General features: G+C 49.2%; 7 protein-coding genes and 1 non-coding gene across 8 annotated transcripts; 1 reads left to right on the top strand and 7 right to left on the bottom strand.

The window, feature by feature from the left end:
* Positions 1-36: 36 nt before the first annotated feature.
* DFJ58DRAFT_853948 (FAD binding domain-containing protein) lies at positions 37-2,436 on the bottom strand (the record flags this gene model as incomplete). The annotated part of the gene is made up of 12 exons (XM_041393861.1): positions 37-901; positions 950-976; positions 1,027-1,051; positions 1,106-1,115; positions 1,171-1,226; positions 1,278-1,454; positions 1,510-1,544; positions 1,599-1,705; positions 1,759-1,960; positions 2,012-2,170; positions 2,232-2,351; positions 2,407-2,436. 12 exons carry the CDS (start codon positions 2,434-2,436, stop codon positions 209-211), a joined length of 1,641 nt encoding a protein of 546 aa, XP_041248711.1. The 3' UTR covers positions 37-208.
* Positions 2,437-4,375: 1,939 nt separating this feature from the next.
* On the bottom strand, positions 4,376-6,757 carry DFJ58DRAFT_764727 (cytochrome P450). Its single transcript, XM_041388706.1, has 9 exons — positions 6,489-6,757; positions 6,359-6,437; positions 5,935-6,307; positions 5,731-5,876; positions 5,533-5,680; positions 4,989-5,484; positions 4,849-4,936; positions 4,692-4,801; positions 4,376-4,639 (listed from the first exon to the last, which is right to left on the bottom strand). Exons 1-9 carry the CDS (start codon positions 6,656-6,658, stop codon positions 4,546-4,548), a joined length of 1,704 nt encoding a protein of 567 aa, XP_041248710.1. The 5' UTR covers positions 6,659-6,757; the 3' UTR covers positions 4,376-4,545.
* Positions 6,758-6,848: 91 nt separating this feature from the next.
* Positions 6,849-8,588, bottom strand: DFJ58DRAFT_764725 (uncharacterized protein). The gene has a single exon (XM_041388705.1). It carries the CDS (start codon positions 8,417-8,419, stop codon positions 6,953-6,955), a length of 1,467 nt encoding a protein of 488 aa, XP_041248709.1. The 5' UTR covers positions 8,420-8,588; the 3' UTR covers positions 6,849-6,952.
* Positions 8,589-8,713: 125 nt separating this feature from the next.
* On the bottom strand, positions 8,714-8,785 carry DFJ58DRAFT_t41. The gene has a single exon. It is a non-coding gene; the product is annotated as a tRNA-Met (tRNA).
* Positions 8,786-8,886: 101 nt separating this feature from the next.
* On the top strand, positions 8,887-9,625 carry DFJ58DRAFT_764723 (uncharacterized protein). The gene has a single exon (XM_041388704.1). It carries the CDS (start codon positions 9,157-9,159, stop codon positions 9,430-9,432), a length of 276 nt encoding a protein of 91 aa, XP_041248708.1. The 5' UTR covers positions 8,887-9,156; the 3' UTR covers positions 9,433-9,625.
* Positions 9,626-10,297: 672 nt separating this feature from the next.
* Positions 10,298-12,616, bottom strand: DFJ58DRAFT_853928 (Na+ dependent nucleoside transporter C-terminus-domain-containing protein; the record flags this gene model as incomplete). Its single annotated transcript, XM_041393860.1, has 12 exons — positions 12,288-12,616; positions 12,191-12,226; positions 11,956-12,133; positions 11,808-11,905; positions 11,569-11,758; positions 11,470-11,517; positions 11,388-11,419; positions 11,179-11,333; positions 10,867-11,128; positions 10,677-10,816; positions 10,545-10,625; positions 10,298-10,491 (listed from the first exon to the last, which is right to left on the bottom strand). Coding segments are annotated over exons 1-12 (1,689 nt in total), but the record flags the coding sequence as incomplete, so codon positions are not given.
* Positions 12,617-18,179: 5,563 nt separating this feature from the next.
* DFJ58DRAFT_764702 (uncharacterized protein) lies at positions 18,180-18,439 on the bottom strand (the record flags this gene model as incomplete). Its single annotated transcript, XM_041388703.1, has 1 exon — positions 18,180-18,439. A coding segment is annotated over one exon (219 nt), but the record flags the coding sequence as incomplete, so codon positions are not given.
* Positions 18,440-18,733: 294 nt separating this feature from the next.
* On the bottom strand, positions 18,734-20,407 carry DFJ58DRAFT_837505 (uncharacterized protein; the record flags this gene model as incomplete). Its single annotated transcript, XM_041392379.1, has 7 exons — positions 18,734-18,835; positions 18,895-18,922; positions 19,157-19,673; positions 19,706-19,851; positions 19,954-20,004; positions 20,103-20,178; positions 20,317-20,407. The coding sequence occupies 7 exons, from the start codon at positions 20,405-20,407 to the stop codon at positions 18,734-18,736; spliced, it is 1,011 nt and encodes a 336-aa protein (XP_041248705.1).
* Between the last annotated feature and the right edge of the window lie 1,550 nt (positions 20,408-21,957).

The raw sequence follows: 21,957 nt of genomic DNA, 5'->3' as shown, positions 1-21,957 counted from the left end.
TTTTTCTTTCTATCGGAACACCTTGATGTTCACTCATGGATGGTTTTGTCGGAAGTTCATGGTAGCTAGCTTTAGCAAAGTGCCCAAAATTTTAGTACATATTGGTGTGGTTCTCTGAGTTACAAACGCGATACGCTACGTTGCATGAGGTATACAGGAATGAGTTGTGCTTGTAAAAGTCGTAAGTAAAAAATGAATATTCGGCCCACTACGCATCCAAAAATATTTTCGAGAAATACTTCTTCACGCCCTCTGCACCATGAACGATCCCCCCAACCACTCCGTCCGGCCGTATCACAAACACCTTCGTCTGGTCAGCTTCCACGAGGTAAGCCGAATAAGCATAGCCCTCCCGATCAACAAGAACGAGGTCAGCAGGAGATGCGGCAGGCGTCACTGATGCCGATGATGGCAGAACGACTGCCGATCGTACGACACTTTTGTCGTATGCTTCTAGTGCACCCAAGATCGGGGTGGCATCGGTGAGACTCGGCGCAAATACAAGCACTGTGTGGTACCAGGGTCTGTACAAACCAAAAAGCGTTGTCTCGTCAGGCTCTGTGCGCCCCACCTGCAACATGTTGGGCGCATCGGGCGCCCTATCCCCAGCCTCCAGATGCCCCTCGTCAAGCACTCCGTATGCGTTGATAGGCCTCCCCTCGACTGAAGTCACAAATTCATCGAGTACAATGGTGCTGAATCGGCAGTTGATGCCGAGCATGTAAAGGATGGGACTTCGTCCGACCGACGGGTCTCCAGACGATATTGCCTTATCGAGAATCGAGGTGGTCACCCCGAGCATCTCGGAGATCACAGGCAGACGCTCGGCGCTGTATGTCTCGAGAAGAGATTTGTCGGCGAACCCTTTCTGAACGAGCGCAAGTTTCCATCCTAGATTGAACTGGTGCGTGGTCAGTGATAACACACATGCTAGATCTACCTGACTCACTGCATCTTGTACACCTGAATTAAGTCCCTGTTCATAGCCAAATGAGAAGGTATTAGCAACAATCGGATCAATCATACCTGACCACCAGTTGGGCTGTGGACGCTTGGATATGTGTTAGTAGCAGTTTGCGAAGAAGGCATTCAAAGATAGACATACTGAGCAGCATCTACGACGACATGCATTAGCACAGCCATACACACGTCTCAAACAGAGCCACATACCGCCCGCAAGGAACACTCGACCCTTGCTAAACTTATTCACCATCCGGATATTGGCCCTGGGAAAAAACCATGAGTATGCATCGGCACATACAGAAACGCAAACATACCGGAAGTCGCTCATCCAGACCACCTTGCTGAATGTAATCTCCGTTGGTATTAACGACGCGATAGTCTCGAAGACAAGCTCTTCGCTCTGAGCGATCTTGGTTATGTCTAGTTCGTGGCCATAGAGGAAAAATTGCCAGCCGTCCTCGCCAACTTCGTCTGTTGGACGTAATGAGAGGCTACGTATCGTCAATATACACGTCTCCAAGCCTTGAGAGTAGAAACTGAACACACCCTCGTTCACTAAAGTGTCCAAATCGGTGCCAATGCTTCGAGACTGGATTAGGACAGCTTTGCATCGAATATGTAGAAAATAGACGTACCAATCTATCGAGGCCAATGCCCTTCAAACGGATATCTCCAGTCACAAGCCGGGTATCGTCTCTAGTCTCGCCCAGAAATGCGAGCCCAAGTTGCTTGCGCACGATGCCTGCAAAGTCACCTTCAGTCTCGTTCATGCCGATGCATTTAACAGCGTCTCACCTTTAGCACCATCAGCGCCGATGATCCACTTGGTATCAAAAGTTTCTGATATGCCGTTCTTTGCCAGAACAGCGGTGACACCCTCATCGGACTGCTCGAACGAGCGCAGTTCGGTGTCCATCTCGACAGAACAAGAGAACTTTTCTAAGTGGCGTCGCAGAATCACATCTAGGAGCTGTTGACCCATCAATTTTGGGGAATGCTAAAAAGCTGAATCAGAATGAATGTTTGATCAGGCAACGGTGTTGCGTACGAATGGTACTGCTGGGGTATGTGCCATAGGCGGCACCATCGATGAGTCCTTCAGAGGTTCCAAGGTCCCAGGCTTGTATGAACGGACGGGAGGGACTGGTTTTCCCAAACCATTGACTTCTGAAACATCCAAGAAGTTGTAGAGTTCGAGGGAGCGCGGCTACATAGAGAATACATTCAGTGAGACCACGGGGCGACATAACAAGTGGATGTGGACAAACCCATATTCCAGCACCACGCTGTCCGATGCGATGGTGGGTGTCTTTATCGATGATACGAACTGAGATACCGTTCTGGAGGAGCGTCAACGCTGCTACCAGACCCACTGGCCCAGCGCCTACCTAACAAGGAATTCAGCTACGTGCAAACATGTGTCAAAGGAAGATCGTAACTTACTACTAACACGGGAGGGTGAACAGAATTCATATGTAGCGCTTGAGGATTAGTTTGATGATTTGGATCATCATCTCGAGGGAAGCAGGTCGTTATAACATAGGAGCGATGCCGATCAGACCGGGCACTGTGTACGATGATGATGTGGCGTTCAGTTGCGTACTTACAAAACAACTTCTCCTTGCCGATGTTAGACGTCACTCGGCCGTACTTAATGATGTCCTCACCTTTGATTACGTAATTCCTGGATCTCCCTTTGAGGCTTTTGATCCCTTTACCGTTCCTCAAGAGACGTAAATTACACGTCCCATCAAATGATTTGTCAAAACGCTCACCAGATACTTCATGACGCTGACTGGACGGCCCGCTTAGATTTTCATGCCGCATCGGACGTTTGTCTAGTACATGCTGACAAGCGAAATGTGGGTTAGGTTCTAAGCATTCCCGCTTACACGTACCTGGCAATTATGATGAGTCAGAAAGACAGATATCCCCTTGATACATATCTGATTCATGCTCGAGTTCCATACGGATGGAATATGACTGCAAAAGTAGTAAGTCAAGAACATTCATTCGCCCTTGGCCCCTTTATATCGAAACAATGATTTCCTCGGAGGTCTATGTTAAGAGGTCCTAGATAAGTGGTCCCCGCGACAGAATCTAAATCTGTCTCTTGACTCCTGCACAGGCGCAGGTTTGAAACCTGCCGACAACAGTGTTTTTTTTTCTATTAGAACACACCCTCAATGAAGATCTGTTCATGCATGGTTTCCTCGGATAGTTAGGTGGTTATCACCACGGAATCAAAATCTGTCCAACCTGCCTACGACACGGTTGGTTTTTTTTTTCCCTATCGGAACACGCCTTCAATGAAGAGTCAAGCTTTCAAGACTCACTCATGGACAGTTCCTCGGAGATTCATCTTCACTGGTCTTAGCCAAGTGAGGACCGGACTCAAAATCTGCTACTCTTGGACTGCGCAGGTTCGAAACTTGCCGATGACAAGGTTTTTTCGAACACGCGTTGACATTGACTCGTGGATGGTTTCCTTGGAGGCTTATCTTAACTAGTCATAGCTAAGCGGTTACCACAACAGACTCAAAATCTGTCTGCTGACAACAGTTTTTTTCTCTCTCGGAGTCGAAACATACCTTGACATTCACTGATGGACAGTTCCTCGAGAAGGTCATCTTAACTGGTCTCAGCCAAGTGGTTACCACAACAGAATCAAAATCTGTTTCTCTTGGAATGTGCAGGTTCGAAACCTGCCAAATCACAGCATTTTTTTCTCTCGGGACACACCTTGATATTCACTGATGGATGGTTTCGTCGGAAGTCCATCCAGCTGGTCTTAGCCAAGTAGTTACCGCAACGGAGTCAAAATCTGTTCCTCTTGGAGTTGGTTCGAAACCTGCTGACAATCTTTTTGCGGTGTATAATAGATCCTCGGAGGTCCATCTTAACTAGGCCTAGTCATTGCCTTTTTATGGGATAGTCTGTCCATGAAAAGGAATCCACCTTCACGCCTCGCAAGGATCGTCTCGGCAACATGAGATATATCCCTGAGTTGCGTAGTACGTGCCAACCTAGATTCTCGACAGACTGACCAAACCTGTCAGAATTCACCCCCAAACGAAAAAAAAATGTTAATGGGGCCGAAGGCTACAAGAATGCATGCAAGCTAGAGACAGTCGACAACCTCCCGACCTTTAGCTTTCAAGTCGCCCTCGGTCGCATTGGAAGAACCAACGATCGAAGGAGTGTCCATCAATGAGGCTTCGGCGAGGCTGGAAGAATTGAAAGTAGCAGACCGAGCCACATCTTTCTGATGTGTGTAGTTTGCATGCGCTCCTGTTTTATGTCGATGCCGAGGCGGAACAAAAATTCGTGCATCAACAGCGACATGTCTTTGAGAAGGATGCAACAGCTGGATCAGCACTAGTAGTATACTTGTACATGTGAGTCATGTGTGCACTGTGCAGAGCAAAGATGATGTGATATTGTGGGCTAAAGTCCGAATACAATATTATTTAAATACAACTACAACACCGCCTCTCCACAAGTGTACCAGTGTCGACGTATGCAGGGGGTATGCGTGCTTAACACATGGTAGATGTTGATACACTGATATGTCTATATGTCTTAGGAAGTGGCAATCGACTCGAGAGGTGTTACAATGAGTGGGCACTGGCTTCCTTTTTTGAACTGTCCAGAAACATATGGTCGTGTAAGCACGCTGTTGAAAGAGGGTGTCAAAATGTATCCTGGATATGATGCGTGCGACTTACACGTTGGCTTTGTAGATCCTTTTGTTTGTTTCGGCAAAGGTGAAAGTCGTCAGAAGGATATAGAGAAATGTCTTCATCTCGATCATAGAGAAACGCATCCCGATGCATGACTGAAGATCTAAATAAGCGATGTCGATAAAGACTTAGGAGAACTTACCCTCGGCCCGGCGGAGAAAGTCAAAAGATTAGAGTATAGTCCTGGAAGCGACAGCACATCCTCCGAGAGATGATCCCATCGATCAGGGCTGTAAATCCCTTTCGTGAGGTAGTTCATTTAAACGGGCACAAAAAGCTTACTCAAAATCCCAGGCGTTAGGTCCCCACATGCCCTTGTCGAGGTTGAAAGCCTCTACTGGGACGTGCACGAAGCTCCCTTTCGACACACTTATAGACTTTTGCTCCGAGATCGTGCCGTCACTCAAGTGGACAGGGTATGATACAGGAATCTCGTCATCTTGCGTTGCAACTCGGAGGGAAGAATGGACTGGAGGGATCAGACGCAAGGACTCCCGACAAACGTTGTTCAAGTATGGTAAGTTCTGCAGGGTGTTGTGTAAGGACTCGATTTCTTCAGGTGACAGCCGGGATATCGGAGTGGTTGGTACGATAGAGAGAAGTTCCGTGCGAAGACGAGTTTGCATGTCTGGATGTTTTGCAAGGAGCAGAAGTGCCCATGTTAGAGCGAGAGATGTCGTGTCGGAACCTGCGAACATGAAGGTATTGATGTTGTGTAATATATCTTCGTCGGAAATTCGCTGATCTGGTGGAAGGTCTGTTGCAATATTGGATTTCACTACTAATCCGTCAGCCGACTGACTGAAGGAAATGACGGTAGACTCACGCAGCAGACTCAGTAGATCTTTGCCGGTATATGCGGACCCGCTCTTCTCCCCATCTATAATTCTGGTTTTCTTCTGCTGCACTAGCTTTCCTGCTACACGACGAATAGTTTCTTGGCATCTATGCACGGTCTTGGCCCTCTTATCGGGCTGAAAAGCTCAGTCAGGATTGCATTCATGAGAAACTGATGTAAACGTACGAAAAGACTATTTATGATGGGAAAGTAAATCCCCAGAACTGTCCTGACTCCATCTCCTTGCGAGACGGCAATCTCGAACATCTCCTTGTACGCGACAAATAGCTCGTCTGACTCGTTCTGTATAGCATTGAAGTGGTAGTCAAAGCCTGTGGGTGATGCGCAATAGTCAGGTAAAGGCTGGATATGATACCCAACACGAGTCACCTGCTAGTCCGATAACGTCGAAGGTAGCTCGGCTGATCCAGTGACAAACGTCGATCTCCACTTGGCCGGAGTTCTGGTTTTCCGAGGCTACTTGCCCTTCTTTCACTGCCCGACTCATATTCATCCACTTATCTTTGAGCTCCTCTCCCTTGCTAAAGACAAGTGGCACAAGTGCTCGCATATTCTGGACGGAAAATGCAGGGGTAGCGACGCGCCGTTGACGCTTGTGGACATGACCTTCTGCAGCCAACATACCGCAACCAATGAGGCTCGTAATAAGTCTTCGAGATTGCCAAGGTTTCTCGTAGATTGTGCTGTTCTTTAGTACGTGTGCAACAGAAACAGGGTCAAGAGGGAGCAGGCGTTCGTCCCACTATGGCGAACAGTTATTGCGGCTCTCATATTTTACAGACAAGTCACTCACAGGACCGAGCCCCCTTATACGGACGTTCCTACCGTATTTCTCCACATAGGCAGCATGAGTCTTGGGTGACCTGAATGGGCTTATGGAAAATGTGAGCAGAAAAGTCTAGTGAAAGAGGCGGAGAACTTACTCGAGCACAGGCGACATGTGGTTGTGCAGTGGCCCATTTAACGGTGGTCCAGCCAACTTTCTGAGGGGATCGAACCGGGGTGCTATGATGACATGGTATACAACATAACTTAAAAAGAATAGAGCAACAGCAGAAAAGAAACTGAAGAAAATAATTGAGAGTGAAATCATGACGCGCTCTGCTATCACCTAGAACTTGGGAAATTTAGTGGTTCGAATTCAGTGCAACGCCGAAACAACATGGATATATATCTTATGGCTATCGTAGAGAACAATAGATGATGTGACATGCGGTCACACGCGCGTGTGTCACATTTACATTTCCGATCTCATTTTGAGTTAGCATGAGGCTTGTGGCAGGCTTGCCAACGTCTGTGGGGCTGAGTCCAATTTCCCTACATTAATGCCTTCAATCCGCAGCGTGTTTCCGTTCACTGTGATAGAATGGGCTAGTTTGATTCTAATTTATGGACGTGGCAGTACAATGGAAGGAGGAAGAGGAAAGTCATCGAGGTCCACTGCACTGTAACTGCTTGCCAGGGTCGCTAGAGTCATTTGGGATCCGAGGAGGTCTCGAAGGTCGGGTCGTAGGCTTGTATCGCATCCTGGCGGAAGAAGCAGGTTTGCAATTGAGGGTGTCATCATGGTGTTATCGCTCGGAGTATGTTCGGTTGCTGTATCGAATGGCTTATCGTTATCGTCGGTCTCTTCCTCGTCACCTACTGCTTTGAAGCCCAGGGACAACAGAATAGGCTTGTCCATCTGCATGCTCCTCGTCTGAACCCTTCGCAACTCGAATATCTCCTCTCTCAAGCTTTCGCGATCTGCGCTTGCTCCGGTGTCGAGAGTCTGCAAAGATGCCATGGGTACCAGTTCCAAGCCAGAGGGGCTTACGCTTGTTCCTGTGGATACTGAGCCCGGAATGCCTACACCCTGAGCGCCTCCCCGGTCTTCACCGTATCCTTCCTCGACGACAGAGCCAGTTTCGACTGCTTTTCGGAGGCTGGTAAATGATCTGGCTTGGGATGCCCCGTGGACAGACGATGTGATGGCAATGGAATCTAGAGAACGCTGTATGGCAAGGCCCAACGTGAGGGCGATCTCGCTGCCGCTCTGGCTTTGACAATCATCTTCACATTCCTCGAGTATGCAGTGCAAAAGCGGCCTTGGATAACTTAAGGACTCCGGTTCTGGCGTATATGAAAAATCCGACCACGTCGTCCGCTTCGGCAACTCTGCCGATCGATCTGCAGGAATGTGTGATGCATGTGATGTCTCCGGTGGGGATTTCGCGTCCTTGCGATGCAAGCCTGTCTGAGCCTTCCGGAAGATCCGGGAGAACCAGGATGGCATCGTTCTCTGCACGGGGGGAGTCGCTTGTTTTAGATGAAGTGCCAGACTCTCCATGGACATTGGCGAATTTTGAAGCGACGATACAGATGACTCTAGACTCTTCTCGTTAAAGACCTCTTTCCCTTTGTCCTGCGTTGAGTCTGTTTCGTCCTTGTTACTCGCCTCTGTAGTCCCCTGGCGACGTCTCCGCCGCTTCATGATCTCCCCTGCGACGATAACGCCTACCAGGCTCCCCATGATCACGATGGCGACGGCAACTGCTACTAACACATTGCCTCCCGACCTCTCGTTGGGAATCGTAGGAGGCAATTGCTGAGCAAGAATGCCCGTTGGTGCCTGCTCTGCCGTGATGAGTTGCCCGGGCAGGAAGGCACCACTCGCAGTACTTTCCGCGTGTGGTGTAGACACCGAATGCGCTGGAAGCGTGGAAGTTGGATATGTCAGGAATGAATTGTACTCGGCAAGTGTCGTATTGATTGCCCCTTCGTAGGGAGCTCGATGCGCATGTCCGAATATGCGGTAGTGAAGTCTGCGTTTCCCCGTGCCTGTAGCGAGTGTTGTGGCGGTAGTTGGAGGCATTGCTTCTCATGCCAGGTGGACTGATAGCACGGCGGGTAGGCGGTAATTCAATGGTGGAGAGGATGATCGATGAAGGCGGAGCAACCTCTGCGGTACTGTAGTACGTACTTGCATGGTGGCTGACCCGCCCGCCAATTTAAAATACATTTATAGTTTGACCTCATTCCCCCGGCACAGTAACATTCATGTTATTCACAAATTATCAATTGGTGATCATTGGGTGACCAGAAGCAGAAGCTTGAATCCTAAGTTTCATGTGCACTCGTTAGATGCTCAAGCCAAAAACAATTAATCTAGCAGCAACTGGTTTCGATCCAGTGACCTCAGGGTTATGAGCCCTGCACGCTTCCACTGCGTCATGCTGCTGTTATCGGTTCGGCAGAATTTGCCTATATTACAATTGCTGACCATCTTGTAAGGTTAGGTTAGTCTCATGGTCATTGGACGACGAGAACCTCGAGGACATTCAAGATTATCGGTGTCATTCGATGCGTTCCCGAATAAATCCGATGCCAGTCACTCATTTGATGAGCCTGCTCAAGTTTCCCAACTCGCTCTCATCATCCCCCGTTCACATATCCCTTCAGTTATCAGACCGCGTCTTTCAACAAGTTCTTTCATTTCTTCTGCTCCATGGACTCCTCGTAGCCCAGTCGCATCTATGATTTTGACGACCCTAGCGTAAACTGGAAGGAGGATGAAGTCAGGTTACTTTGCAGGGCGGGTCGAATTTCGGTATGCGCCCCTTCTCATCTGATCACAGCTCAATCCCGCCTCCGAATCTTCCCGACAAGATTGCACGCGGTATCATTGCTGCCAAAGGCCCAAATGACTGGCCCCATTCCGTCACCGCGACGCGTACTAAATTGCTCGATCTGGCTCGCGCAAGAGCAATGGAGGAGCGGAGGAAGCCCACCATTGACGAGGACGTCATCTTTCTCAGCGGCAATGTACATCGTCCGGCAGATTTGAGCGCAACGATCCTTAACCGGATGTGCTTCAACCTACCATAAACATTCTTACGCGCCACCTACTATACAGACAATCCAGCATGGATTTCATGACCGATTGCTGAACATAACGAGAGCATTGCCGGTATGTCTTTCCCTCCGTTATATCCCCCTATCTGATTATACGCAGCCTTTCGCACCGTCTGCAACGACACGAGCACAAAGTCCACTACGTCCTCGAATTCGAATTCCACCTTTGGCACTCCTGTTTCTGCATCGGCGCCTCTCCGTCCGTCATCTCTGCGCAGATTGTCCACATTCACTCTCGCGAGATCCTGTGACTTGCGCGTGGATCCAGAAGGTGATGACGAGAATCTGTTCAAGACTGCCGAATTTCGCCGTAGTGGAGGGTATCCTGATCGATTTGTCGTTAGTATAAAGGTCAAGAAAGTCCTGCTACTCCAAGGACACCGTCAACGAAGAATATCAAAATGCCCTATTCAAAAGCAAAACCTAAAGTCCCCGCTCTTTCCGTGATCTCCCTGCCAAAGACACCTCCACCCAAACCGCTGAAGCAGCCATAGTACCTGCATTCTCCATGCAAGGAGTGATTTGAAGTTTGTATGCCTCAATGAGTGTCACCGGCATGAGTTGGCAATTGGCTGGCCAGCCGGTATCATTGACAATGTCTCTTGCCCTTATAGTGAAGGGCCAGGTATATTACAACAAGGTAAAGCGCCACAACTCAGTCATCCTGATTCCAACATACTCTTCGTGTTATACCAACATGCCGCTTTAAGAGAAACAAAGTTAACCTCGAAACATCACGATCAAGACCATACAAGTACTCACGCGATACCAGCAGTTTGGAGAGTTCTGCAGAGAAGCTCTCGTTACTAAACTAGAAACAGGACAAATCAAGAACGCACGAAATAAATCCGCAAATCATAGCGGACACCGCAAGTTTCGCAATGACTTTGCCCTGCGATGGTGCCAAAGCACCGAGCACACCAATCTGTATACCTAGAGATCCGAGATTTGCAAATCCACAGAGGGAATATGATGCAATCGTGAAGGCACGGTGCGACAGGGGATTCGGACTCGCTTGGATGCTTGATAGTTCTGCAAGGATTAAGCATCAGCTACATGTCCGTAAATTAAGGTCACGAGAGTACCTAAGTATGCAGCAAACTCGTTTTCAATTAGTTTCGTCGCTAACAGCTGCGAGACTCGGAGGATCTCAGCCGTGGGGACACCTAACGAAATATTAGCTTGGATAGCTCAAGATCGCAGGGAGGTCTGCGGACCCAAGAAAAAGGCGATAGGATACCCGATGTATCCCAAGACTAGCTGTAGAGTAAGTTGGTGGATGCCGAATCCACGACCGACCCATGTCAAGACAGCATTAATGGTAGCGACAAGCGACAAGATCGTCAACACGTTAGTGCTATGGGACTAAGCTGAGTGACTCGTCGATAACCGTTTCATGGGACTCACAGGATTTGTCCCGCGACACTCAGGCCGAACAGACCTCCCAAAGAAAATGCATGAAGAGCGTTGACTGGCTGGTTCTTTCCCGCATCCCCACGGTCCACTACTATGCGACCACGAGTAACAGGTTCGTCGACTTCGGGAATCCGCATCTTGCTGATGGCGATAGAAGCAGGTATGCTCATGACGGATGAGGTGACAAGATTCTGGGGTGGAACACCCAGGGCAACGTAGGCAGTCAAAACAGATCCGGAGATAGTGGAGAAACCTTGAATTCGTAAATATTAACGTTCCGATGGCAGAATATCGGGAACAAACCAGAAGTCATGATAAGATGAAGTTCCGAAGGGGTCATGATATCAACGTAAGGCTTGACCAAACAGGCCGACTCTCCTTGGCCCACCCAAGGAGAAGCAGCCGCGACGACCGCCTCAGCCCCGGACACGTTCATGAGCTTGAAGAAGAACCATGCACTACGAAAACAATGAACCTGACTCATCGATGAATAATGTGTTTCATGTACTTACAATCCTTTGACCATCCATTGCATGACGCCGAGCTTTGGTATACGTTAGCACTGAGGCCTCAAAGTAAAGTCTAATCACTTACATAGTAAAGCATTTGAATCGTGGCGATGAAAAAGATAATTGCGGAGAGCTGTAATCCTATCAAGTTAAGCGTTCGAGATCGAGGACACCACCCACATACCACATTCACAAAAAACCATTTCTTCGCAATGGTTTCTGTATCGAAGAAGAACTCAGCTCCAACATTGGCTTGCGACAAGAAGTCATTTGCAAGATCCGCAATATATTTGAAGAGGGAATAACCAGCGCCAGTCTTGAGCACAAAAAGAGCAATAGTTTGTTGAAGGAAAAGGCCAACTACCACAGTAGGCCTTGCATTCTAAATCAGCAGATGCAGTAGGCTGAGAGGGAGGTACCAACCAGCAAATGGCTGATCTGTTCGCGGAACACAAGTAGAAACCGCACTGGAAAACAAACAACCCAAGCACCGAAATTGCTCGATGTCCGTAATCGCTGTGCTATAGCGATGTCAGCTTATCAAAAACTCATTCAAGACAAGAGGACTCACGCCAGTGGGTGGGAATCCGAAAGCAGACCCAAACACGATGGCAAGAAGGCAAAGCCATCCAACTGTCAATCTCACTAGCCGAGGAAGCTTGTACCAAGGCACCTGGACGCACGGCATCCATATGGCGGTAATAGGCTCCGTCACCACCGAATTGGGTATGAAGCGGAATGCGATAATGCTTAACAGTGCGGGTAATCAGGAAAGGTGATAATATTGCGTAGAGATCACCACTTACAGTAAGAAAAACCACGCAAAAACTGTCTGTACGAGCCTGCGAGAACAATCAAGGTCATTAATTTGAAAGACTCGGAGATCAATCGATCACGTCATACCATTGCCCGCGTGTTGCTGTCAAAATGGTGGAAGATATCCACCACCCGAGGATGAGTGCAGCGAGGGAAATAAGGACGACAACACGGAGTCTCCTGTCGAACGTGTTCCTCGCCTGCGTCCCTTCATCCTTTTCTCCTGCACCCTCCAGATCGCCCCCAGCGTTTACAACTGGTGGGGTTTCCTGTTTTCCGTCAGAGTTCGTGGAGACGGATGTCTTTCTCTGTATGAACTTGAACTGGTTCTCTGCATCAAAACCACCTGCTGGAGCTGCCATGTTAGGGGGGCAGAAGAAACGCAGAGCGAGATAAGCGTCGATTATACAACTTACATTTAATATCGAGTGGGGTCCCGAGTAACCTCCGTGCATGTGGTCGCATCTTTACCCGAAGAGGTCGTATGCGGCGTCATGGGGTTAATATTGATCCAAAGAGTTCCTTGTACATGCGTGTTTTTTCAAATCTGAGATTATATGTATCTTAGTGCGGACACCAGAAAAAAAGGAAAAACCTATCGGAGCTATGCATTCGACGGTCTCCGATGGAGGAACAAATCACCACCGGCTCGGATTAAGTACCAGCCGAGGGAGTGTTTGAGATGTGCGAGTTAGTCCCTTTGGCATCCTAGTTGGTATTAATATGATACTTCTCCTCCTATATCGTCCTCCCTCCACCTACCCATCTCCCCGGAGCTCCGCCTCCTTCATTCCCGCAATGACAGAGCCAAGCAAAAGTGCCTGTGATATGTGAGATCTACAAACGAGTGGTGGTAGCCTGTGATAGTTGGGCAATCACATATTAATGATAAGTACTTACTATCTGCTCGAAGAAATGAATGAGGTGAATCCAGTCTATTTATATTCGTGTTCAGGGGTATCCCTGCGGGTTCAGTACGTTCAAGTTGGGGAGCTTCGAATGACCTGTGAGATATTGCAACGGTTGTTCGAGTTGTCAGAAATACTACATTATAAGGCTGAGCATAGATATCGTAACAACATTCCAGCTATTTGCAGAACACTACTATGTAGGCCAATCGTCAAAATTGAGACTAGTTGCAATGTCCGACCAGATACCGTGAATGACGGTCTGGGTATGTTACAGGACCCTGAAAGGGTACTGGTCTGTGTAGAAGAACTGTGATCATGAATAACCGTCCAGCATCGTCTCTGCACGGAGACACCTGTTCGGTTTGGAAACGGCCGAAACGGGTCCCTCGCTGCCAGCGATGGGACATTCAAGTTGTGGGGAGTGTTGTATATATAGATAAGTTATGTGGTCGTGACAGAATATATGCGAGCGGACGCAAGACTTGTAAATGGGAAACTTGATAATATTAATGTTTATATTAGAACTGGAAAGAATTTATATGCGAAGTACCGAGGCCGGCAGGAGACTCAATGTTTGGCTTTGTTAGGAATAGAAGGGCGTACTAAGTCCCAAGGTATGTACATTTTTGAGGTACATATATATACTAGAACGCTGAAGCTGAAATGCAGTGTTTTGAATCATAATATTGCTGGTAAGAATCTGACTTAGCTAGGAGTCGAGATGGAATTCGAACACATACGCTGCGCCTTAGATTGCAAAATTTACAGGTTTTTCCTTGTACAAGGATCTCTCTCTATTTGTATTACTTCAACATATCTGAAGACAGTATCGGTCACAGCATGCACAGCAACCTCGTGACCTCCTGCAAACCGGACAAGCGCCCACTCGTCCTTGAATTGTATCTCACTATCCAGCAAGCTTTACATATATTGAAACCTCCCACCCCAACTCGATTCTCCATCGCGTTTTGGGACCCCAAGTTGACAACTTACTTTGACTCCATAAGATCCTTCAAGTCTTAGTACGTCGTCCCTGGAGATAAATATCGCCCAGATGATTTCTAACCACACCCAGCTAGTATTCTCAATTTGTCCATTTCATCACGCACACCACAATCTTTGTGAATGAGTGAGGAACAATGTCAGTTTTTCCCATTATTGTCCCTTTCTTGCTTTCTCACCCTTTTGACAGTTCTTCCATCGTTTGAAGGAACTTGGGCAAGGCTGTCCCAAGTTGCTGTCAAGGGTGCTCAATATAACTCCCGTGAACGTCAGCCTCACCCGAAGTGTCTGAAAGGGACCCGGGTGGATTTCCTCAAATACATCCACCAAATACTAGACGAAGAGAAGAAGAATAAACTTATATGGCTGCATGGCACGGCAGGTGTCGGAAAGTCTGCCGTCGCGTTCACCGTAGCTGAGAGGATGCAAGATCTAAAGGTAACAGAGGAGACGAATGTCGAAAAGCGGCTAGTGGGAACATTCTTTTTCTCGCGCAAGCACACGAAACGTTGCACGGCTGGATATTTCTTTGCAACGCTTGCCTACCAACTTGCCAACAATTTTCCATCCATTCGGAAGGATGTAAACAGAGTCATCCGCGACAATCCAGCTCTACTAGACCCCGACACACCTCTACGTGACCAGATGGAGTCTCTCTTTCTCAAACCTCTCCGGTTGCTTCGATCCAGGCTGCGCGAGTGTCTGCCTTTGACGTTTGTTATTGATGCCCTTGATGAATGCACATCCGAACCCGAGCTTATCGATCTCATCCTCTCCCTCGCACGGGCTCTTCGTGACCCTGACCTTCCCGTGACTCACGTTCTGCTTACGAGTCGCTCGGAAGCGCATATTTGTAAAGCCTTTCATAACGACGAGGTGCGGCCGTTGTTGTGCGAAATACCAGTGAAAACTTCTGGGGAGGGCGTTGCTGCCATCATCTCGCTCGACGGCGCCGATGTCGACGCGGATATCTATATTTTCTTGCAGCATTCCTTCGCGGAGCTAGAAAGTCGCCATCCCGATTTTCCTCAGCCGACGAGGGATGAACTCGCACAGCTGGCGAGCCGCGCTGGCAGACGTTTCATCGTGGCGTCTACAATGATGAAGTTCATCATCGACGATGAAGACAAGGATCCCCACGATCGGTTACAGCTGATGCTCAGGCTGACGAGCGAGCTGCTAGCGGGAACGGAGGTGTACAAGTTATACGACTCTATCCTCTCCACGTGTGCTGACCCAAGGCGGGCTTACATGCACTTGTCCATCGTCACGGCCCTCGCAGACCCTCTTCCCATCTCGCAAATCTCGACACTTCTTGGCCCTGGTTTGGGCAGGGATGTGCAGACAACGCTGATACAGCTACGGTCCGTCATGGATATCCCTACAGACGGCACTCTCCCCGTGAATATCTATCACTCGTCCATTCGCGACTATGTTTCCGATCCCTCAAACTGCAGCCTCCCTCAAGTACGCGAACACAATATTGTCCTCACCCCACTCCCTACTCGCTGATTCCTCTTTTCGCCTGATGATGAAAAATATTCCGGGAACCACGGCTCTTTTGGATGCGCTCTCAGAACTGGAGAAACAGAGCCAAGCTATGCAACCTGAGGACCCCCATCGATTAAAAGATTCGCTGTCCTTCCTTGTTCGGCCACCAAAACCACTATCAGTTCTCATCTGTATGCTATGGCTTCGGGGAGATCGTATTTCAGATTTACACTATTGGTTGAGGACTGTGGACGGATGTGCCTGGGTGGAGACCACGAATGGGCGAGATTGGCTGCAGACCGAGGGAGGACGAGACTGGCTGCAGACCGAGGGAGGACAAGAGTGGCTGCAGGCTGAGGAAGGACGAGGGTGGCTGCAGACCTGGGGAGGACTAGAGTGGCTGCAGACCGAGGGAGGACGAAACTGGCTGCAGATCGAAGGAGGACGAGGGTGGCTGCAGACCTGGGGAGGACTAGAGTGGCTGCAGACCGAGGGAGGACGAGACTGGCTGCAGATCGAGGGAGGACGAGACTGGCTGGAGACCGAGAAAGGACGAGGGTGGCTGCAGACCTGGGGAGGACGAGACTGGCTGCAGAGCTGGAGAGGACGAGACTGGCTGCTGACCTGGAGAGGACGAGGGTGGCTGCAGACAGAAGGAGGACGAGACTGGCTGCGGATCGGGAGAGAAGGAGACTGGCTGCAGAGAGAGGGAGGGCTAGAGTGGTGGCTGCAGTCCGAGGGAGGACAAAAGTGGCTGCAGACGGAGGCAGGACAAGAGTGGCTGCAGACGGAGGCAGGACGAGGGTGGCTGCAGACTTGGGGAGGATCAGACTGGCTGCAGGCCGAGGCAGGACGAAACTGGCTGCAGGCCGAGGCAGGACGAAACTGGCTGCAGACCGACGAAGGACGAGACTGGCTGCAGACCGACGAAGGACGAAACTGGCTGCAGACTGAGAGAGGACGAGGGTGGCTGCAGACCGAGGGAGGACGAGAGTGGCTGCAGACCGAGGGAGGACGAGAGTGGCTGCAGACCGACGGAGAACCAGACTGGCTGCAAACCGACGAAGGACGAAACTGGCTGCAGAACGAGGGAGGACGAAACTGGCTGCAGACCGACGAAGGACGAAACTGGCTGCAGACCGACGAAGGACGAAACTGGCTGCAGACTGAGGGAGGACGAGACTGGCTGAAAATCGAGGGAGGACGAGGGTGGCTGCAGAGCTGGAGAGGACGAGAGTGGCTGCAGACCGAGGGAGGACGATACTGGCTGCAGATCGAGGGAGGACGATACTGGCTGCAGATCGAGGGAGGACGGGAGTGGCTGCAGATCGAGGGAGGCCGAGAGTGGCTGCAGACCGACGGAGGACAAGAGTGGCTGCAGACCGACGAAGGACGAGACTGGCTGCAGACCGAGGGAGGACGAGACTGGCTGCAGACCGAGGAAGGACGAAAGTGGCTGCAGACCTGGGTAGGACTAGAGTGGCTGCAGACCGAGGGAGGACGAAAGTGGCTGCAGACCGACGGAGGACGAGACTGGCTGCAGACCGAAGGAGGACGAGAGTGGCTGCAGACCGACGGAGGACGAGTGTGGTGGCTGCAGACCAAGGCAAGACGAGACTGGCTGCAGACAGACGGGGGACAAGAGTGGCTGCAGACCGAGGAAGGACGAGAGTGGCTGCAGACCTGGGGAGGACTAGACTGGCTGCAGACCGACGGAGGACGAGAGTGGCTGCAGACCGACGGAGGACGAAACTGGGTGCAGACCGAGGGAGGACCAGACTGGCTGCAGACCGTGGGAGGACGAAACTGGCTGCAGACCGAGGGAGGACGAAACTGGCTGCAGGCCGAGGAAGGACGAGAGTGGCTGCAGATCTGGGGGAGAACGAGATTGGTTGCAGGCCGAGGGAGGAAGAGAGTGGCTGCAGACCCTGGGCGGGCGAAACTGGCTCCAGACGACTCGTGGCCAAGCGTGGCAATCCACTCCTGCGGGGTCCGTATGGGCGACTATGGAAGAATTCTCGAGTACATTGGAAGCAATCAGCAACTATATCATTGTCCCAGAATTGGCTTTGCTGCCAACCTTCAAAGTAGTCCAGCAGTTCAAAAGCTTACCGGATTTCTTGATGTTTCCGACCTTCCTGGCGTTGATACCTCAAGATCATTTTAATTCTGCATCGCCAGAAGTTCCTGACAGGGAGATTATTCGTGCTATGAAGCTCTTTACAGCTTTCGCAAACGGGGCACAGGAACGAAGTCAATCATCTTCCGAAGCTCTCAAGTATGCATCTCAAAACTGGGTCGTTCACCTGTCGCGTGCTCCCAATCCATGGGACGGCACTCTCAACCATATATTTCAGGTTTTCTGGAATCGTCACCTCCTTTCCTGGCTCGAACGGCAGTGGTGCTTGAAGGGACTGCGGTCTTGTCTTGATATTCTATCCGAGGGGCAGAAACTTGCAAAGGTTATTGCCTCGCATCAGGTTTGACTCTTTTTCATTTTGTGAAACCTCTTTTAATTCTCTCTCATCCTCAGTATGAACCTTCGACGCACAGCCTAATGAACGGTTGTCCGAGCCAGCCATCGGACCCAATTCCCGGCTCTCAACAACGGAAGCTTCAGCCGCCCTTCCCCTCTCCGAGGCCCAACACCACTGCACTCCATGTTGGCACATCTAGCAAGCGAACTTTGGATGAGTTTCCGGTCAATAGCAACAATGCACTCGAATCGGACACCTCTAATAGCCCATCAAAACGTCGGAAATGAATCAAATAGTGTTTACTACACAAGACTGGCAGGAGCACTAGTAGGATGCCGGATAACACCGCGGATGTTGTCTCTATCCATCTGCCAGCGTCATGATGTATTTAGTTTGTGACCGTTTAGTCAAGTATCTTCGCGTTCATTTTTTGTTGCGTTCTGTATCAATCCACGGACTTTGTGTTTACTGTTGTGTAGCGGTATTACTTAGTAGTAGTAGCGAAAACAAAAGGAAATGTTTGCTCTATTGAAGCGAGTAGTTTTTTGAGTGGAAGCCCCGAAGGGGCGACCCGGCCGCAATAGCGGCCCCAACCTGTGCGAGGGAGAGCCGAGGTGAGCTCAAACTCCGCAAGTCTAGGTACCAGCTACTATCATTCCCGGTTATATGCAAAACTTTCAGTAAATCTTTTGTAACTCCTCAACCACATCACATTTTCTTTGAAAATTTGCCCCATCATGTATTCGTATCTCCTCTACATAGATCTGATTTTTACTGATTTTTAGGATAATGTGGTGTGGTGTCGGAGCAAACCCGATAAAACTCAGGGTCCACCTCTAATCTGCAAAAGTATGGTCACGTCTTGTCACGCCTCGGCACAGTAGCGGCACAGGTGACTTTCACTCTCCGAGCGCAGGCTTGAAACTTTGAACTTCTTGAAGCGTTGTGGATCGCGAAAGGCTCGAAAACGGTGGATACGGCAAATCATTGAGTACCATGGTTCATCTACTACTGACTATGATTGTAGTACTGGTGTTGCTGATAGCCTTCTGGATAAAATTGATGCCCTGCATACCTGTGCTGAGTCTGCACCATATCACCAACTCGGAAATCTGCGCTACTGCGACTCGCCGGTGCAAAGTGAGGGTGCGAAATATATTGAGGCTGAGGTGCAGGATGCTGCATTGGATAATGTAGGGGTGCATACCCAGGTGGGGGAAATTCGTTTCTCGACATCGAGGGTTGAGGTGCAGGCTGAGGTTGGTATCCGAACGGCTCGCGAACTGGATTTGATGGGGGAATCGCGTCCTGCGGTAATTCCGCAGTGTTATCACCGTTATCGAGACGGCGCCTGCGAGAACGGGTAGGGTTGAATAAACCCTCATACCGTGGATTTTTCTTGAGGTCAGGGTTGCCGTCAAAGTGCTGGAGAATCCGCTGGAACACCTCAGCCTTGAGTCCAGTCTCAGGTAACCGCAAGGCTGCGGCTAAGTCGCGTAGCTCCTCCAGCTTCTTGGTCTTGATTGTGCCGGTGAATGCAGCTTGGGAACGCTCCTGTTCTGCTCGCCGATCTCGCTTTGGAATTTGTGGGCCTTTGAATGAGGTTTCGTAAGGTTCTGTGCACGTCGACGAAGGGTATGGTATGGCACATTGAACTGGCCAGCTGCAGCTGAGAGGTTTTTAGCCCTCTTCTCTCTAACAGCTTGGATAGCAGCTTTGATGTTGGCCTCGCGAATGGCATCTTTTTCGGCTTTTGTCTGGACTGCTTGCCTGCGGTGTGGTGCCATTGGAGAGAATGATGCGACTCTGTGAGACTTGACTGCTGCAGAGGATAGATGCCGGATGTGCCGAGGAGGAGATTGAATTACTTACGCATCTCCCCTGTCTGGTGTCACGTTTTTGTACTCGTCGTTGATTCTACCACTGTAGCACCTCAACACAAGAGAGTAACCTTTATCGAGTTGGTGTTCTTACATCCCTATAAGGTGTTCATTATGCTCCGGGTAAAATTTTGCGAATACCTTGGCAGGATCTTTGGGATCTGGGTGATTTGTGTTGGACCAAGGTTGCAAATTATCACTATTTCATCTCTCGCAGCTGCAACATCCAAGAAATTTTTATTCTACTTGTACAAAACATCATTTCTAGGTACTCTGCATACACCTGAATTTTTTCGACACCAGTTGAGCACGATGTTGAAGTGTTATAAAGTTTTGCATATCAGCAACCGTGTACATATTACCGGGAATGATAGTACTGATAGCAATCTAGGTCGAGTGTATGCGGCGGGCTTATCGCGTGGCTTGCATTTCAGGTTTAGGGTCATTTTTACGAATACAGGACATCATATCCATTCAACGCTTACATAGCTGAGCAGGACAATGCTGGAGAACAATGGTTTGGGTGCTACTTATGTTCCATTGCCCTAATTACCACCCTCTGATAGTGCATATCATTCATACAATAGCAATGCATTATGCGTTATGCATTATGTCTGCATTTTCAGCCCACCCATGTCGGGATCCTCAAAAGTCCATGCATTACAACATATATGCAATGTTACGATATGCAATATGAACGTATCAACTGTACTTAAGTACTTAGCCTATCTGCTCGAAGAAATGAATGAGGTGGATCCAGTCTATTTATATTTGTGTTCAGGGATACCCCTGCGGATTCAGAACGTTCAAGTTGGAGAGCTTGGAATTACCTGTGAAATATTGTAACGGTTGTTCGAGTTGTCAGAAATACTACATATGAGCATAGATACCGTGACAACATTCCAGCCATTTGCAGAACACTACTAGGCCAATCGTCAAAATTGAGACTAGTTCCAATGTCCGACCAGATACCACGAATGACGGTCTGGGTATATTCCAGGACCCTGAAAGGGTACTGGTCTGTGTAGAGGAACTGTGATCATGAACACATCAGGAAATCGCCGAGGCGACGGTTTTTTGTAGTTGTAGTTGGTAAGACCAGATCAAAAATTCACGCGATTATATGTAATGACAAAAGTAGACAAAATAATATATAAGATAAGCAAATTGGTAGCGAAGGGTAAGATATGGCAAAAAATGTATAATTCTGATGAAAATAGGCAAGTGTACCAGCATTTCTCGACTGCATGGTCACCTATGGTCACCAGTGACCACTTGGGATCAAGAGGCTCGGCCCTATGGGATGCTTATGTAAGTCCGAATTTTTTTCAAAGTTCAACGTTAGAGTCTTCTTACTAGTTCCTTCTCTCAATGCTACCACCACCACTTAATTACTCTCTGAATCTCGAACTCTCACTCTCTTTGGCCTTCCCTCTTGGTCCCTCCCTCTTGGTTCCTCCCTTATGGTTCCTCCTCCTTGGTTCCTCCTCCTTCGTGGTCCCTCCTCCCTGGTGATCCCTCCTCCGCGGTTCCTCCTTGGTTCCTCCTTCGCGGACCCTCCTTCCTGGACCCTCCTTCCTGGACCCTACTTCTTGGACCCTCCTTCTTGGACCCTCCTTCCTGGACCCTACTTCCTGGACCCTCCTTTGCGGACCCTCCTTCTTGGACCCTCCTTCGCGGACCCTCCTTTGTGGACCCTCCTCCCTCTTATACTCGTTTTCTGTCTTTTGTAGTGTTATATATGTATATATGTACTTACATCTTGTTTGTTTAATTACAAAATGAATTTTTTTTGGAATAAAATGTGTGTACAAAGGTTGAAAAATTAGCTTTTGTTTGAAGCCACCCAACATTATCAAACTTTGTCATGGCTGCCAAGTGTTGGCAACATTTGCCGATTTGGTGAGAAATGGCAAGTAATTGCAGGTAGACTATCATGATTGTGCTTTTGGGAGTTTTCATCCAACTTACTCTGGGTATATAAAGCATTTTCTAG

This window comes from Suillus subalutaceus (genome assembly GCF_016647625.1).
Source record: "Suillus subalutaceus strain FC151 chromosome Unknown DFJ58scaffold_11, whole genome shotgun sequence".
NCBI lineage: Eukaryota > Fungi > Basidiomycota > Agaricomycetes > Boletales > Suillaceae > Suillus > Suillus subalutaceus.
This window is presented reverse-complemented; position numbering and strand designations above follow the sequence as displayed.